This window comes from Hemiscyllium ocellatum, chromosome 5 (genome assembly GCF_020745735.1).
Source record: "Hemiscyllium ocellatum isolate sHemOce1 chromosome 5, sHemOce1.pat.X.cur, whole genome shotgun sequence".
Classification (NCBI taxonomy): domain Eukaryota; kingdom Metazoa; phylum Chordata; class Chondrichthyes; order Orectolobiformes; family Hemiscylliidae; genus Hemiscyllium; species Hemiscyllium ocellatum.
The window spans coordinates 68,514,714-68,534,371 of record NC_083405.1 but is presented as its reverse complement, the minus strand read 5'-3'; the positions used below and the strand labels follow the sequence as shown (position 1 = coordinate 68,534,371).

Genomic DNA, 19,658 nt, shown 5'->3' with positions numbered 1-19,658 from the left:
AGTTGAGACCTACATTTCAGGAGATTACATGTTCAGTCATTGGCTTATACTGGCAAGGACAGTAACAGGACTGTGAGAATAAGCCTCATCCCCACTGGATTATTAAAGGAGAAACTAAACATGGTTCGCTTTGCTGCCACTACTCACTGAACGTGTGTTTGGATTTACAGCCAGGAAAGGGCTGAATATTCTCCTAATGTTTAATGTTTTATAGAATAGAATCCCCACAGTGTGGTAATGGACTCTTCGGCCCAACAAGTCACACTGACCCTCCGAAGAGTAACTCACCCAGAGATATCCCCCCACTATTATCCCATATTTACCCCTAACTACCCCCAAAACCCCTAATTAACCTACACATCCCTGAACACTCTGGGCAATTTAGCATGGCCAATTCACTTAGCCTGCACATCTTTAGATTGTGGGAGGAAACCGGAGCACCCCGAGGAAACCCACGCAGACACAGGGAGAATGTACAAACTTCACATAGAGAGTCGCCTGAGGCTGGAATCGAACCTGGGCCCCTGGCACTGTGAGGCAGCAGTGCTAACCATTGAGCACCCATGCCACCGAGTTCACGCACAAATAACAATTCTGTGAACATGATAATAATGTTCCAAGCATCCCTGAACCTATTCCACCAAAAATAATCAATGGTTTCTGGAATGGAGGAAGTGGAAATGGTTAAAAATAACAGAATAGGGGACCGCAGAGCTTCAAGGATGATGATGAGGTGATACAATATGACTAACACCATAGTTACAGCAACACTGACAATGTTCTCCAGCTGTGACTGCAGAAGTTACAACTGAACAGCTGTCAGTTTTACATTGGAGTGGCCTTTCAGTTTAGTGTCTGGCAGCACCCCCCCCACCGTGTTCACTTTGACCTTACTTCTCCTTTGCCTCAAATGTAACGAATTGCCGAGTCTTCAAAATACTGGTAGAACAGTGTGGGCGGCACGGTGGCACAGTGGTTAGCACTGCTGCCTCACAGCGCCTGTAGACCCGGGTTCAATTCCCGACTCAGGCGACTGACTGTGTGGAGTTTGCACGTTCTCCCCGTGTCTGCGTGGGTTTCCTCCGGGTGCTCCGGTTTCCTCCCACAGTCCAAAGATGTGCGGGTCAGGTGAATTGGCCAAGCTAAATTGCCCGTAGTGTTAGGTAAGGGATAAATGTAGGGGTATGGGTGGGTTGCGCTTCGGCGGGTCGGTGTGGACTTGTTGGGCCGAAGGGCCTGTTTCCACACTGTAAATCTAATCTAATCTAAATCTAATCTAAACATAACTCTAAAAAAACTGCACTCTGGCCGGGAATCACCAAGGAGAAATTTAAAGTACTGAAGGTTTAGGATTGATTATTTTAAGGTAGCAGTCAACAACCCAAACTTAGATATTCAGATACTAAAGGGTTTTGTTTCCACCAGCAACATGACCTTAGGTATCATTTTACTCATGCTGACTGGCCTGCAATGCATTTTTCAGCTTTTTCTGTTTTAGACATGGAGAATTTATTCTTTTATTATAAATTGCATTTGCTCAGAGTGGCCAGAAAGGAAATTTAGATTCACTGTGCATCCCACTGAATGTAACCCCTGTGCTTGGGAATGAAAGTCCTGGTCTTTTCCGCCTCCTTTAGGCTTGAAATAAAGATTCAGGTAATTTGCAGTAATTGAAAACACCTGCTTCCAGAAGATAATCATTGTTAAAAATGTTTTCAAAAACTGTCAAGAGTTGCTCTCATCAGTGGAGATGCAAGTGCAGACTTGGAGCCCAATCCTGAATAGGAGAAAGCAATCACAAGGCTTGCATTAATCAAATAACCGATCTTATCAGAGCTACAACTACCTTCGTTCCAAAAATACAAACAAGGAAACCGAATTTTCCTAACAGTTAGTAAATATTTACAAATTCTATGGTAATGCCACAGTTAAACTCTGTCGCAAATCCAAGATCAGTCACAAATCCAAGATCAGTGGCAAACCTGAAAATCCAAACTATATTCCTGAAGTGTGCACCCATTTAAAATGACTGGAGTACCTCATCAGTGAGCACATATGATTGGAAATGCTCTGTTCATTCCCAACACTTTGCAAGTTAACACTCCTTGTTTTGAATTCCAATCTTTTTAAAATTTTCTTCCAACTCAATATTGGGAGAATCAAAAATCAAACCAAATGACAACAGGGTACTCAAAATGCCTGTTAAATTACATTGATGTTGTTGGTGGTCGTGTTAACTCAGCAACAACCATGGAATGTAAACCAGATGTAATTGTTGCCTTCACAGGAGGTGGTTCTCGAACTGTGGGTGGGTTGTGCACACAGCGTGTGGCTTTCCAATAACTGTCCTTTATAACCCTACTAAGGAAATGGGTGGGAGCCACAAGTGAAAGTTAATTATATATAAAAAAAAATTAATTCTCTGTAAACAATTGGATGACAAATGTCAAGTATTTAAATAAAAGTATTAACTTACTATGAGCATAGACGGATATGGAACCTTTTAAACAACCACACATTAGAATACAACAATCAAAATATTTACCTTGTCCAACAGAAGTATTTACGACTTTAGAAAAGTCGGGAAGGACACTGGGGAATGGAATGCTGATAGTACTTCCACTGTGGGGACTGGAAAATCCACTTGAAGCTGGTGAGACAGAGGTAATTGAATGATCTCCCTCCGAAATCCTTTTCTTCTCTGGTAGTGGAGGATGTACATTCAGACTCAAAGCATCATTCATCAGTGTTGCGCTGCTTTGTGCTTGGCCACTAACTGCTGAAAGCACTCCCTCTTGCAGACTACCATTACCCAAGAAACTAGTTGCTGGGGAATTCATGTTTGCAGCAGTGTTGTTTGATCCTGCAGAAAGACTAGGTAGTATGGCTTGTTCTCCATCATACTGAGGTCCACGATTAACATTATAGTGCAAGTAACCCTGTTTACTGGAATCTGCAGGCAAAGGATGCAATGCAGGGCTTCCTCCAGCACTGTTCTGTTGTAGATTTGAAGTGTGTCGCTCAGAACTACTAACGTGAACAGTGTGGTTAATGGGAGAGATAACTTGCGATCCTGAAGGAGGAAACTGCAACAGGATAGAGGTCTCTTTTGGTGTATTTCTGGAGTTAACACCAACCTCTGAGGAACCGAGGTAGCTTCCTGTTGATCTGCTAATCCCACTTACTGGTGGCACTCCTTTCTGGGCACTGTCCAACCAGGTAGGTGGGCTATCAGGGAGACAAAAACAACACATAAATACAACTCAATACCATCAAGTGTACATTTTACAGTCTACAAAGCCATTCATGCCACTAGATCTCTGAGAAAAATCCAATATCGCATTCACAGTGGAATCACTGATAAATGTAAACCTCTTAAATGTAGACCATAATCGAAGCAGATCATCTACAAATTTACTGAAGTGTTTTTTTTTAAAAAACACTATCTAATTTTGTTATACCACCACAAAATATTGCAACTCAGAATCTGGAATTACTAATGCTCAGCTCAATCTATGGTGAATTTTGACCAAAGGAGAATCAATGCAAAGAGTCTGACAAATCCAGCTACTGCATACTCTAAAATGAATGCAAGTAATATTTTTTAAAAAGTCATTTGGGTGCAGGACAGTGAGCTTGATTTTTCTCTCAGAATTCTTTCTTCTCCTCATCAGAACCTTGCCCAAGGTGATGTAGAATGCTGGAGCCCAAATGAAGTCATTGCCCATCGTCTGCTGCAGCTTTCGATATCCACGTCTCTGGTAACTTTTACTTTTGAGATTTCCAGCATCTTGCTATGCTCACCAGTGTCCACTGTATATCTGTTTGTCAGTGATCAGCCAATCCTTGTTTTCCATGACCTAAATATTAACAATATCTTTCTAGCTATTTTTCAATTCTGCTAACACTGGACTAAAACGTTAGCCTTGACGGAGAGCATTTTCAATAGAAACAGAAAAGAAAGTCTGAATGCTGCACACAGAGAGGATGGGAATAGATTTGAGATGGGTGGGGGTGCGGGGGGGTGTGGAGAGAGATTAAATAGGACTGAATTTTTTTTGGTCAAAATGAATTGCATTTAATTAGAGGTTCTCAATCTTATAATTTTTTTGTGGGCATTTCTTTTTGATTGGTGGCATGTGTTTTATTTTTGCAGACATTCTGAAAGATTTATTTTTGAGTGCAGCTAGGAAGCAGCACCTATCTGTTTTTCTGTTCTGCTGTGGGAAACAGCAGAATTATTTACCATGCATTTTAAGAGCTTCACCCACAGTATAGAAGAAACCTTTTTTGCTTTTAAAGACACTTTATGTGGGGAAAATGTGATTTGAGCTAGTTTGGGAAGGAGTAGTGTTTATGCACCATACTTGCCGTATGGTAGAATTTGCTATCGGGGTGTGGCCTGTGGCTCTTGTCCAACACAGGATACATAGAGAGTAAAATTCCATGAAGGCCCTTTTGTTCTAACTTTGTTAGAAGAGTCCTGTGAACCTCCAGGAACATGGTATTGCGTTTTTATGCTGCTGTTCTGAGATTTATGTGGTTCTTCCATCACAGTTATGATGGACAAGTTGAAGATCCCCATAAATTTCACCCCTATAACGCTAATATTTTGTTCACAAAGTACTTTATCAAAAGAAAAAAAACGACAGAAATTCTTCAGAAAGCAAAACTACTGAGTAAAGGAATGAACAGGTGCAAAATAGAAACGTGTGATAGCAAGAAAGCGCAAAATGAATTGAAGCAAACAGTCTCAAATTAGTCATTCAGCCAGCTTGCTGGTCCATGCAAAGAAATCCCCATTCAGTACCAGGGATATTACAAGTTATCAAAACCCTGGTGACAACACTGCAGGAGCTCTTAAGCTTTGCATGAGAGTGATCTCACCTTGGCAGTGAAGCCTTGATTTTCTAAGTCAGGATTATCAAAGACAGGAGCTCAAAATTGCCTGACCCCATTTGGAAATGTGAGTATTTTGGAAAAGTGAGCAGATATCTGCATGTCTGCATTTCTGCCCACTACTTTTCACACACACTTTCTGCAGACGAGGAATGATGATATTGGTAATATCTGCCTCAAACAAGTGAGAACTTTATTTAAATACTAGGTTCAGGCACAGCATCTGGTATACCATTTCCTAACCTTAATTCCTAAATCCAAAACATTTTATGGTTGCCAGGTAACGGTAATTATATGAGGAGTCATGGAAAGGCCATAGTCATACTGAAGCACTATATTAACAAATCTAGCATGTCTGAGTTTTTGGATTTCTTTTCAGGTTCCTATGGAAACCCAGTATCAATGAACTCTGCAAAATGTCACTCCTTTTCAGGACAAACAGACAGAACAAAGAAAGGTTATGATGCTTAAGTGGCATGACTACACTGGTGATTAATTCTAGGTCTGTAATACGGAGGTATAAATATCTATTCCTCTAATCTCTCACACATACACACACTCTCACTCACATTCTCTCTTCCCTTCCTAATGGCATTGTGGGTCAGTCCACAGCAAGCAACTGAGGATGGGCAATAAATGCTGGCCGAGCCAGCGATGTCCACATCCAACAAATGAATAAAAGAAAACACAAACACTCATGTTAACGTATCTGCTAAAGGATAAAAAGGGATTACTCTGCAAAGACCCACTTCCTGGAAAACACTTTTTCCACTGGATGTTAGTCTTTGAAGGGGAAATAACCAGGAGTGAAATATTCATATCATTCTTCAGCCCTGCAGGATGGTACTTGTAGATGGGTCACTAAACATAAAGAGTTTTCCCTGATATCTTGGCAGACATAACTGCTGAGGAAATATAACATTGGGAAGTGTTATCCAACAGTGTTTTTTTTCAGAAACAGGAAATCCTATCTGGGCACATCTTTCCTCAAAAAGTTGTTGCCCAGAACAAACCCCAAGCCAAACAGCCAGTAAAACAGTGGTTTTCGTAAGTCACATGATTTTTAGTAAACTTCATTTTAAAAAGCCTTCAATGTTCACAGTAGACCTTCAAATGATTCACTTTAAAGAAACTAATCGTGTATCTCCACAGAACTTTAAATCAATCCATTATTCCACAACACTTCAAAACTGAAGTCCTCAAATAATAATAAATATCAAGCATCTTCAGGATAGCAGTTAAACATAGAAACTGCTTTCCCATGGATGCTGTTGTTCTATAAGCTTCTATGCATTGATAAAATCACTGTTTCATCATTAAAATGTATGCAAGTAATTCATGTTTTGGTACTAATCCACACAGCACTCCTGAAAAAGTTAGGGTAGATATATTCAAGAATGAATTCATGTTTAATCATAGAATCCCTACAGTGTGGAAACAGGCCATTTGGCCCAACAATTCCACACCGACCCTCTTAAGGGTAACCCACTCAGACCCATTCCCTGACGCTATTGCTTTACATTTCCCCTGACTAATGCACCTAACCTGTATATCTTTGGACTGTGGGAGGAAATCAGAGCATCTCACACAGAGTAAACCCACACAGACACAGGGAGAATGTGCAAACTACCCATAGACAGTTGCCTGAGGCTGCAATTGAACCCAGGTCCCTGGCGCTGTGAGGCAGCAATACTAACCACTAAGCTACCGTACCGCCCACAGTTTTAATGATACAGGTTTTAATGGCTTAGAGCAACCTCTGTGGTATTAAAAATTTTAATTTGCAAACTTGTGGCAGGGGAGGGTGGGAATCGAGGTCTTCAACATTGGTGGTGTTATTCCTTCAGAGTATAATGACTGTTGAAGATTACCTTTTATTAAAATAACATTTTCTTTGTATTTTGTATCTTGCTTTCTTATACACACATTTTCATTTTTCTTCAGTTCACATTCCCTAGATCATTTCAAAATGAATTTTAATGTTTCAAGTTATACGTCCCTTGATATTGTTTGCTTCAGTAGAGGATTTGCTAATCATGACTGGTTAAAAGTTTTGTGGTTGTTTGGTCCATTCACACATGCCACAGATACCCCCTGAGCCCCTTTAGGAGATGCCAGGCAGTAAACGTTCTTCAGGAACAGTAGTGTACCACACACAAGTAGAGTGCCTGCTTCAATATTTGGCTAATGCACAGAAGCCGATGAAGGAACACGGCTAACGGGAAAGCAGTTTCTGTGTTTAACTGCTGTCGTGAAGATGCTTCATATTTATTATTTTATTTGAGAACTTCAGTTTCGAAGAATTGTAGAATAATGGATTTATTTCATGTTTTGTGGAGATAACCGACTAAATTTCTTTACTTCATGCGATTATATGAAATACAGTAGCGCCTCGACATACGAACGACCCCGTTCATGAACAAATCGGTGTACAAACAGGATTGTACATAAAATTTTGCTTCAACGTACGTACGAAATTCAAGGTATGAACGAAGGTACGAATGCAAAAAGCCCGTGTGCGACCACGTGGTTTCATTTTTCTGCTTTGCTACGCGCGCTTTGAACGCAAAAGCTCTCAGGCCCCGCATGATCTCATTCAGTTCGTTTTTGGAGCGTGCGCGCTGTGAACATCGTTCGTTGCTACGTCCAAGCATTCTTAAGCTTTATTTTTGTTTTTTGCATTAAATTAGCCCTCATTATGGCTCCCAAGAAAGTGAAATGTGGTAGTGATAGTCGTGTTAAGAAGCCTAAACGTATTACTGTGGAAACGAAGAAGGAAATAATAGCTAAACATGAGAATGATGCTTGCGTATCTGATCTCGCTAAGCAGTACGACATGGCTAAATGGATCAATTGGAATTACATTAATTCAAATGGGAAAAATTGATTCTGTTCGCGAACTTTTTGGTTCGCGAACCGGGTCCCGGAAAGGATTAAGTTTGTAAGTCGAGGCACTACTGTATTGGTATGGTATTATGGATGACAGTGTTGCTGACAAAGTCAGTATGCATTTTGCAACCCTAATTGCCCTGGAGAAATCTGTGGTGAATGGCCCTGCAGAACTACTGCAGTCTCTGTTGGGTTGGTACATTCACATTTCTAACCTTGAAGAAAAGTGACTGTATTTTATCATAGCTCACCACAAATTCTAAGCCAAGGAGCCAAAGCGTTGGAAAGGATGTAGGTTATTTTTGTTTATTCATAAAATTTGTGTACCACTGGAAAAGCCAGTGACGTGTGGCTTGCTAGGTTATTTCAGGGGGCAGGTAAGAGTCAACATCATTGCTGTGGGTCTTAAGTCACATACAGGTCAGTCTGGGTAAAGATGGAAGATTTTACTCCCTAAAGCATATTAGTCACCAAATGGGTTTTAACCACAATTTCTTGTTCATCATTTCTGAAACCAGCTTTTTTTTATTGCAGACTTATTTAATCAAGTACATTTAAATTCTCCAGCTACTCTGACAAATTTGAACTTGTGTCATCCCACTATTTATTAAAGTCTCTGATTTATTAGCACTGTTATATAACTATTACACTACTATTTCTGATTTACTACACAAATACTAGAGATACAGGACTTTGGTTATGTAAAGAGATCAGGACCCGGGACTTTTATTCGTTCACTGGATGTAAGGATCATGGCAACACCAGACTTTGTTGTCTAACCCTAAATACCCTCAACAAAGCGGTGTTTGAGGCCCTTTTTGAACTGCTGCAGTCAAAGGGGATGGGTACACCTACAGCTGTTAGAGAGAGTTTCAACCTACCACTAGTCAACAAATGACAATATAGTTCTAAATCAGGATAGAAAGTGTCTTGACAACGTTGATGCTGTCATGTACATCTTTCTGGGTGGTCATGGGCTAGCTAGGTGCTGAAGAGTCTTAGTAAGTTGCTGCAGTGCAATATTGTAGGTGGTACATATTGCTGCTACTCTGTTATGCCCTGTGGATGGTAAACTGTCTTTGAGGACTTAGTTGAGTTTCTCATTGCAGAATTCACACCTTGTGACCTGGTCTTACAATCTTAGAGAGAGATGTACAGCACAGAAACAGACTCCTCGGTCCAACTTGTCCACATGAACCAGATATCCTAAATTAATTTAATCTCATTTGCCAGCATTCGATCCATATCCCTCTAAACCCTTTCTGCACATATATCCGTCCAGATGCTTTTTAAATGTTGTAATTGTACCAGCCTCCACCACTTCCAGTAGCCGAGCATTCCATATATGCACCACCCAATGCGTTAAAAAGTTGCCCTTTAGGTTCCTTTTAAATCTTTCCCCTCTCACCCTAAACCTATGGCCTCTAGTTCTGTACTCCTTTGCTCCACGGAAAACAGCTTGTCTATTTACCCTATCCACGCTCCCCCCACCCCCACCACCATGAGTTCATAAACCTCTATAAGGTCACCTCTCAGCATCCCATCTTAGAGCCTACATTGTTCTGTAATAAGCAGTGAAGGTCAGGGGAAGTTGAGGGGGAAATAGGCAGGTGTGTTCTAAATTAGCGGTGCAGATTGTATAAATGAAATAAATTATTTCATTAACAGTGTAATAATTAAAAGTGACCAGCAAAAGAGCCAGATACAATATGAGGAAATATTCTGTTAAGAAATGCATTGTTATGGAATGTTATCTGTCAAGATGGTGGCTGAAACTTCCAAGAAGAACTGGTAAAATACTTGAAGGGAAAAGAGTTTTCTGAAATATGAGGAATGGGTCAAGCTTTGGGACAAGTTGGATTGAGTTCCAAACAAGGGTCATTGGACACAAAGTTGAACTCTGGGTAGAACCTTGAAGGGATCTGAGAGGAATGGGCAAAGGTGAGATTTCTGCAGAATTAGACGCAATATCCATGTGAGGTCTAACTCAACATCAAAAGCATCTCCCTCCATCTTTAATGCATCTGCCAAAAGGTGAGTTAAGTTTCTTGCAAGGCAGTGGCCTGTTGTCCAGTAAGGGGGATTATAGCTGCTGAAGTGCCTTATTTACTACACAGCTCATCTCATTCATGTTTAGCTTCCTATTTCTCAAATGTACCAAATACGTTAGATGTTGAGAAAGCTCTACATGGGAAATCAAAGCAGGCTCCTGGTGATGAGGAGCATCTATGTTGTTCCATTGGCTGCATGCATAACTTGTCCACTGATAGTGGTATCAATGTTCGCCAATCTTTCATGACCATCATGGCAGCTCTCTGATACACTCTAATTGGAGAATATCACTGCCACATACATATGGCGAAGATCTCCAATGAATGCAATGGAAAGGGGAATAGTTGCAGTGGGTTGGGGTCGAAACATGACAAGCATGTCTCTTTGGTTGTAATGCATTGGTCCCTCAGTCAGTGTAGCACTTTCAAGGCATGTGTCTTGGCCAGGGCCACAGTGGAACAGATGATAGGGCTGGTGAAGATGCTGTTCTGCAGATTGGAAAAGCCTGATGGGATCCTCCACAATAGTCTGGATAGAGTATGTCACACCATCTTGGCATACTGTGTCCTGAAGATTTGGCAGGGGAATGGGAGCAGTCTTCTGAGGAGAAGGACGAGGACACTGGAGGATGAGGACACTGGAGGAAGAGCTGAAGGAAGCTCTCCTTGTGAATGACAGACTTCAGCAGCATTAGGCAGCCAGGTCACTATCGACACTTGGTTCCAGTCAATGGAAGATGGGTACAAAAGACCATCATGGACTATCAAGATTAACATGCCAGCATTTGGTTCACATTTGTTGTTATAAACCGTAGCTTCTATTTGTTTCTCGTGTTGCCTTTTTGCTGACTATCAATAAAAACCCATGTTTGGACTTACCCAAACAACCTTGCTTGTAGGGCATGTTTCCCTCCTGGACAAGGACAAAAATGTGGGCACTGGGGAAACAGTAGTAGGGACTCTAAGAGGGTGTTTAGGTGGGAAAGGTCTAATCACAGCGAAGTATGTGGCATGGTGGTTACACATAGACTAGGGTAAGAGAACAGGGTTGTTTGGTGTGAGAGAGTGGCTTTATGGTTGCTGTGCCAGGATGTTGACAGCAGGGCTAATGCTGGATTGCCAGCACCTCTCCGAGTGCACAGCAGCCTTGGAAAGGTGTAACAAGGCAAGGCATTCTAGACTTTCACTGGTTTTTCCGTGAAGTGGCGAGTTGCTCTGGGAACAGCACATAGTGAAATCAGGATAGAATCAGACATGAGAGACCCCATGAGGCAGGGTAGGTGGGTTATGATGTACATTTGGTAAGATACGACCAGAAATCTCCCTCGAAGCCATGGTGAAAATTACCCCCAAAACAACTCAATGCAATTCGCACTGAGCCGAATAGATGCTAGATTCAGCTCTGCTTCTCTTGCCAAAATGCAGAGGTTTTTCAGCACTTTGTTTTTATCCTCGCATTTAGAGTTTTTTGCTTTCATTATTATGGAATAAATTGGGAATCTGTTGCAAAAAAAACTAGAAACAGCAAAATAGGCCCAATGAACTATTTGTGTACTCTTTCAGTCTATGAAATAAAGACAAGTATGATCAATTACTAAAACGTGAGATGTTCTGCTTCAATGATTGTAATCAAACTTGGACTGCAACTGCCTTTAATTAATTTGGCTCCTGATATTAGTTACTGAATCTATTTTCTGCAGATGAGACGTGAAACCTGAACTCTGAGTTTTAACTGAAACTTCTACAAATCTGTGACAGGTCTATGGCAAATTAATTTAACAGCATAATCAAAGAAAGTCATCTTGTAGGTGTTAAGCTTAATATTCCAAACAAAAGGTCACTACATGAAGTCCTTTAGCCTCAAACCTTTTATAATGAGGTTTGTCATAAATAACAAAAACATCCACGAGAACCAAAGTGGAGATTATCATAAGTTCTAGAGTTTATAATGAGGTACGTGAAAGGAACTACTTATGATTATGCACAATCAAAACATAGAATAACATTTTTTACCTACACACAAAGTCTTCTCTAAATTTATTGAGTTAGTGTGTATGATGAGTGTGGTATGCAGAATGAAGACCAATGGATTTAAGTTCAGCAGATTTCAAATTAAATATTAAATATTGGTATCAGAATAACTAATCAACCCAACCAACTTGCACATGAGCTCCACATACTGGTCAGATTATTCTGACAAAATACACAACCCTCTTGCCATAGATTGTCCATCAATGTCGCAACAGTATGGACACAGGCTTGGTCCAGATGCGAGGACGATCCATTCATCTTCCACATAGCTGCAGATAATATAGAGCCATGGTACATCCAAACACCACTCTGCACTAAAGTCCTAGAACCAAGCCTAATAGCATAAATGGCTTACAATGCCACTTCAATAAAAATGTTGACAGCAAAACAAGCAAGCTTTTATTTTGGATACAGCTACATTTATGAACTGCATGTGCGTTTGGTGAAAATCAACAATTATCACCCAGGAAAACAAATCCTTCCACGTTTGAAGAATAGCACTAGCTTTAAACAAAAAGTGAATCTAAGAAGCACTCTTGTTTGGTGTCAAAATGTTTTACTGTATGTGCAAGGCTTTAAAAAATTCATAAGGGAATAGTTATTGTCCTCCTGACTTCTGGTTCTGAAGTCTGAAGCATTACAGAAACAGCTGTCTGATGAAATACATCTCCCATTAAAACCTCATTCATTGAAAAAGCATCAAATGTAACATTCATTCTTTATCGGAGTTCTAACACTGTCAAGAAGTCAAGTTAATATTGTATTTCAATTTGGAGCTTTTAACGTATAAATATGCAAAGAAATCTAATTCTTTCCCACCTGTTTGTTCTGGGGATTTGGCTGCTGGCAGAGGCTGAGCACGCTGCGCCATAAGATCGCTGGAAAGATGAATTAGTCATTGGGCTATCACTGCTGTACAGAACAGGGTTTGTCACCACAGCACCGTCTGATCCCACCACTGTATGGTTGATGCCTTCCATGTAACTTCGAGATTCTGTGCAGTAAAGACACATTTGGTGTAAGTACATTCAATAACTGCAATCAGCTTTGCTGTCAAGTCCAAAAGTGCGTTCCAACGTGAAATGAAGTGAATGACTTCCACACAGGTTTGATGTGTTTTAAAGCATGATATCTCAAGCTAGTTATAATGCAGCAAGAGGCAAGTTACTGATCAATCAAGGATACATGAGGGTTCTAACTTGGATACCAAATAATGCTCATGGTTTCACATGACACAAAATGAAGTCTTTACCCAGTAATTCATTGCAGCGTGTAACCTACTGCTTAGTTGATCAGTTAAGCTTCTATTTCCAAGATGAATAGTTAAAAATGTTGTTTATTTAATTGAAAAACCATGCAGAGTATTGTGCCCCAGCCATTTCAGATTGATTACCAGTTTGTTTGGTACAGATAACACTTCAAAATTGTTTACTGTGGGATTTCAAATTTCTGCAAAGTTCTTAACCCACTGTCCAGCTTTAAACTTACTACCACACAAGTAAGAATTCAGAAAGCTCTACATTCCTGAAACGTCCAATATTCTGAATTAAAGTTTTTGAAAATTATTCCCTTTTGTAAATGTTACAGGGGATGAAGGACTTGTTTCTCATTTTCAAAACTGAAAGCCTCACATAGCATCCAAACAGTTAACCAATGAAGACAGAGACAGGCAAAAGTCAGCATTTACAAAAACTTAAAATTATAACTAAGCAGCATTCTTTTAAGCAAAATCTACCAAACATGTTGACACAAGCACAAAGACAAGATAAAGCTATCTGAAAATCAATGGAACATGAAGACTGCCCACATTCCATACATAGCAAGGATAGCATGCAAACATCAGAGACAATTCTGCAAGAGAGCTTTGGAAGTGATTCAAACAGGGGCTTGCATAAGCTTGTATGTCTATTTCATATCAATAGCTTACCCTTTTATCTACAAAGAGTGCAGATGTGTCAGCCCGGCTCCAAAAAAGTTAAGACACTGGGGACAATTACATAGATTATTTGGAACAAATTATGGGAACCACTGACACTTTTCTCCTTATTTTTGTGAACTGGGACAAAAAGGCTCTTGTAACTTTTTTTTGTTTCCCCAGCATATCCATACTATGCATTCCACTTGCAGAAAATGGCTTCACATTACCACAAAACATTCCATGGCACTGGAAAGTGAACAGACCTCTTCTTTTCAAAGCTCTGCACCAGAGCAGAAGCCCTCACTGAAATCCATCCTTTCATAAGTTTAAAAAGGGAGGGAAGGACATGACACTTGCAGTTTCACTTTGCAGAAAGTATGGATTTCTAAACTTGGCCAAATTTAAAAAAAAAGAGTTTGAAAGCAGTGTTCTTTCAAAATCTAACTCAGACATTTGGGAACAAATCTCAAGCATGATTAGCAGACTTACAAACTCATTTTATTACAGAGAAAGTTGTGTGATGTGCTGGGACTGTGAAACTTGTCTCATTTACATTTTAAGACTGGGTTGTGAAAAAGTCATGTGTGCATAGCTATTAGGAAACATGGTGAATTTTTTTTCTTAGCTGTAGGCATCCCTTGCAATTGAGGAACTACACTGTTGGCTTTAGCCAAATGAAATGCTCAGTTCACCTATAGCTGGAGAAACAGGCTGACCAGCACTGCTGGAATTAGCCATTTACAATAGTTACTGTCGGTGTCACAATTTCCAAAGAGGGTCAGAAAATAGCACCCAAGTTGGTACCTTCAACAGATTCTTTTGCCTTCTCTGTACCATGGAACTGCTGGCAATTTGAGGTCTCACTTCGTATGACTAAAATTTTGCCATAATTGTCAAACCCATCAGAAGAAAAATTGATTAAGACTGTCAGATTTCATGGGTGCATTATTTTAAAAAAGACTTTAAAGAGACAGTGGAGAAGGGTTACCAACAACATGCTGCTAAAGACAGTCAGGGTTAGATTACTAATAACAACATGGCATTCCTATTTCATGAACATTTACAATGTTCATGTAGCCTGACATTCAACTCAGAGTCCAGGCTGACACTAAAAGGAAATAGGACAAGACTGATTGGGGGAAAAATCAATCACTGCTTTGTCTTTGATACCTGATTTACTCCCACACAAACTGCAACAATGAGGAAAGAACACTGGAGTGCGAATTCATCTCAAAAGGTACGTAAGGGTCACACAGGAAAGAGCATAGCATGATAATTAAAAACATGGAAGGCATAAAAAGGCGATTAACATGCAGACTTTAACCGGATCGGCATTTGCAGCAATCCTGGGAAGGAATGCATGTTTAAAAAGATACGCCATGCAAATGACAGGAATGTGGTCACTGAAGAAGATTAATGACTGCAGTTGGAAAACATGCAATTTAAGTGTGTGTACACAGCTGCTCCTGTGAATAACTTTTCTTTCAAAAACTCAGCTAATATTTCTTACGTGGATCAGTATATATTAAGATATCATTAAATAATTAAAATCCAAATATAAAGGAGCAATTTGACAAACTGCAAACATTTGACTACCCTCTCAAATACATCAAGAATGCCACAGTGCCTGACTAGTCCCGTATAATGATCAAAATGTGAATATCCTAAGTCAAGGTCAATCAATCACCACCATCAACTCAGGGCAACAAGAAGTGGCCTACAAATAAGACCTTGCCAACATCCTTAGAACAAAAGGAGAATGTGATAGGAATGCCTGTGCAGACGTTCATCAACTGCTGAATAACATTTCAGAAAATGATGAGCTGTGTGTGTAACAAACAATAATGTGGTACCAGTCTCACCAAGTTTAATGATTTATTGTTTGGTACAGTTTGCACATTGGAAAGGTTCCATGAATGCCATGACCTCCATTTTATTTCAGTGCAGTTAGCGCACCTACTCAGTTAAGGACAGAAACAAACCACCACTTCACTTGCTGCTTCTATCCCCCGACCATTCCGAGACCTCCTGCTCAATGTTCCACTCCCGTTCCATTTTCCACATCCCTCCTCTGATCATCTCATTTGCTGCTTCCTTTCCCTCCCCTCACTGCCCTGTTCGCCTTTTCTCTACTGGAGAACTCGCGTGCTGTCACTCTCTTGAGCTCCCTTGGTTAATGATCAGGCAAAGGTGGGATGGGGTGGGGGGAGAAGGAAATGTGATTGTGGTGCTGTGTGGCATCACCAAGTGGTTCACACAGGGGATGGAAAGCAGCGGGGGTGGGGGGTGGGGGAGGGGTAGGAGGGGTGGTTGAGGATAGGGAGTAGGAACAAGAGGGAGCAGTGAATGGGAAGGTCAGGGGAGGGCAGCAGAGGACAAGATGGTTGAGGGAGGAGACCGAGGATATGAGTCAGAGGAAGGAGGCAGTGAGGAAGAGGATTCAGGCAGGGAAGCAGATTGCGAAATGGTCTTGTGGGGAACAAATGGCAAGAAAGCAGGTAATAGGTGGTGATTAGCAGGAGGTAGGAAGCCACATGAATGAGGTCAGTCGGAAGCATTACTAAATTATTAACAGTCACTGTGATGGGATGAGAATATTTTTGGCCAGTTGGGTTCAAGACAGCCAATACATTTTCAATGTAAAGAGTTAAGAGTCAGGAATGTAACCCACCCTTATTACTTTTTATTACTGCAGTGATTTTTGGTTGGGATGCTTTTATTAAACAGCACAGTAGGAATGCATTGAAATATGATGTTAGTGTGAAGTTGAAGCCATTCCTCAGTCCATTTATATATTAAATTACAGAGCTCAGATTGAGGCACAAGGTCTTCACATGAATTTAATGTTTGAGCAACAGTGTCCCCTTGAGAATTGAGTCAAGGCTGAAAAGTGTTTTGTAGAAGCAATTCTATGTATAATCTCATTTCCTCTCACAAGCTTATCTTCTAATCATGTTGTGTAGACAGCATTAGCTTTTCTTGTAATTACATCAGCTCATAATAAGCTTCTTGTGCACAGGATTTCACTTTTCCTCGCCACTATTCATATCCTGTTTGTGCTCCATCTTGCTGGTTCGGTTCACTGGATTCCAAATTCCAAAACTCTGTTTGCATTGCCACGAAAGGCTTGAAGACCTCCTGTTATTCCCAAGACAGGGATATAGGGATATCAAAGTATCAGTTAGCAACATGAAAATTGCGGTATGGACAATGTGGTGAGACTGAAACTACAGAATACTTGGTTTTAAATATAGTTCCTGATGATCTTGGGCATCACCAATGCTTTATCCCTATGATTTGGAGATGCCGGTGTTGGACTGGAGTGTACAAAGTTAAAAATCACACAACACCAGGTTATAGTCCAACAGGTTTAATTGGAAGCACTAGCTTTCGGACCACGCTCCTTCATCAGGTGGTAGAAGGAGCGTTGCTCCGAAAGCTAGTGTGCTTCCAATTAAACTTGTTGGACTCTAACCTGGTGTTGTGTGATTTTTAACTTTATCCCTATGGATAGGGATTTTTTTTTCAAAAAAAGCACAGAAAAAGCTGGAAATACCATGTTCAGATCATCACACAAGAATCTGCAAAGATATACAAATCCCTCAGTCACTGTCTCAGGTATATGATCCTTCCGTAGGATTTTTCGCAAGAACGACATAAAAAAATGAATAGGACATGCTACAAGATGGGAAAGAAAGGCAGGAAAATGAATGAAATCGCCTATGAGGTCCTAATGATGCTCAACAGCATACATGATAACGAGCAGGACACAAAAGTAGGCATGATCATGAAGTAAGAAATAAAAATGAAATATGCAGACCACAAGAATAGCTAAAGTGGTTGGCTGGATTAGGAACATAAAATAGGTGGTCAGGTGCAGGAGGACTCTGATGGAAGAATTGAATTGAATTTGCTTTATTTTCTCATGTTCTCAAATGAGTACAATGAAAAGTTTACAAGTCGTCACATTATGGGGCATCTTAGGTACAAGGTACCTAGGTACAGATTCTTCAATAAATATTCATAGGTAAAATAAAGAAATAACAGGTCCAGCATTACAGATCATAGGAATAAATTAGGTGGTCTTGAGTTAAGAAGATCAGCCAGTCAGGCACTGAAAGGTGACTCTCACCTGATTAGAAACACATCTGCTTCATCCTAGCCTCGAAAGTCCCAGCACCTACAGCTGGAGAGAAAGCGTGACCTATATTTAAATTAAGGCTGGGGGTGGTAAGACAGTGAGTGCAAAGATAAAGGGCAACTTCTTGGCTTGTGTTGAGCTTAAATGGAACAATGTAAGAAGTCAAAGGCCGAGAGGTCAAAGTAGAAAAGGGGTGACAAATTGAAACAGCTGGCATTAGGGAGCTCAGGGTCACATTTACACTCAGACCATACAGGTTCAACAAAGCTATCAACTAATCTCATTTAGTTTCCTTGATACAAAGGAAATTGTACAGTGAATATTACATAAAAAGCAAGTACAGTTCACTAGTTTGGATAAAGAATATGTAAACTGCTGTTTCACATGGAGTGGCTTTTGGGGCCCTATGTTTCAAGAAGTACACAGACATGGAATGGGCCCACTTCCCAGGGTATTCGAACCAACACTGGGGATGCGGGGTCACTTAAGTTGCCTCATTTCTTTTGCAGGGGTGCCTCGGGAGACTGCTACTGCAAGATAAATGGTCTATTATAGAGGAATTTTGTGGATTGCTGCCAATGACCCAAGCATGTTCTAGCTACCCTCAGGAATGTGCTCAGCTGTTACTGCTCCAGTACGTGGCCTCAGTATAGCTGCACACTAAACAAAACAGAGCATTCACTCAGTCGCCAGTTCATGCAAAGAGCATCAATTCACCAGAATAAAGTAACCAAGTAAATTCTAAAACAACACAAGCCTTATTTCATCCAAAATACTGAAATCATTTTGGCCTAATATACAGAGATCTTTAGGAAGGCCTTCTGGAATTCTTTCGACCCTGCAAACATATGGCAAAGATGTCGGCAAGCAGCCTGCAAATGCAACACTTCTACTATAAATGCAATCCAGCTACACAGCAATGTATTTAAAATTTCCCTTTCATTAGAGTAAACAAATAGACTTACTTGGAAGAACAAAGCTCCACCACAAGTAAATCTGTTCACAGTCTAAAGATAGTGTTTCAATGCCAATTGTTGACTGAGAGATTATTAAATATCTTGAAGATTCAGATAAAAAACATACAAATCAATCTGAAGCCACAATTTACCTACCAACTGAAGCAGTCATGGTGGAAAACATTCATAAGAGCAGCTATAGGTTGAATGTGTTGAAATGCTGCAATTTTACTAGAGCCAAGAGAGTAGCTAGGCTTGTTGTTTCCTCTGCCAGACTTCAGTGCAAAAGCAACAAAGCAAGAACACCACATTAAAAAAAAACGTGATTTCGTTAAAGAGGTTATCCAGTCTCAGTTTCCCGTTCTTTCTTACTTACAGTCTGCAATAAACTCAGTACAAAAGCACAACTCCCGCAGAGACTGGAAAGGAGAAAAGGCAGGGCTATTCTAAGTGAAGATGTTTGATCAGCAACAGCTTAATCCACTCTGCCCATATGGAAAATAATTCAACAATAGTTTCTGCTAAATTTGCTCCTCTCAGCCCCAGCGAGCCTGTTCATTCAGTGTATTCATGCTCTCACTGAAGCCTCATTTGCATTTAACTTTTAACTTACACAGGAGCTTTGTTTAGCACCCTCCCAATCTGCTTCTACCAATGAAAAAGTACTACAGAAGTCAAAGGTCAAAATACCCCTCAGGACAAATACTTTGTGCACATTTTCTTTACTGCCCAAAGGTACACAATCCTTAAGTGCTTCCATTATTAAACTGGCT

At 40.4% G+C, this 19,658-nt stretch overlaps 1 protein-coding gene across 2 annotated transcripts in view; it reads right to left on the bottom strand.

Moving 5' to 3' along the window:
* Positions 1 to 19,658, bottom strand: part of LOC132815734 (tensin-3-like) — a 449,058-nt gene that overhangs the window by 15,501 nt on the left and 413,899 nt on the right. For both annotated transcript variants that reach the window (XM_060824846.1, XM_060824847.1), the window contains 2 exons: positions 12,690 to 12,864; positions 2,546 to 3,228 (listed from right to left, as the gene is read on the bottom strand). In XM_060824846.1, coding sequence (XP_060680829.1) covers positions 2,546 to 3,228; positions 12,690 to 12,864 — 858 coding nt within the window. The remainder of the gene's footprint in view (positions 1 to 2,545; positions 3,229 to 12,689; positions 12,865 to 19,658) is intronic.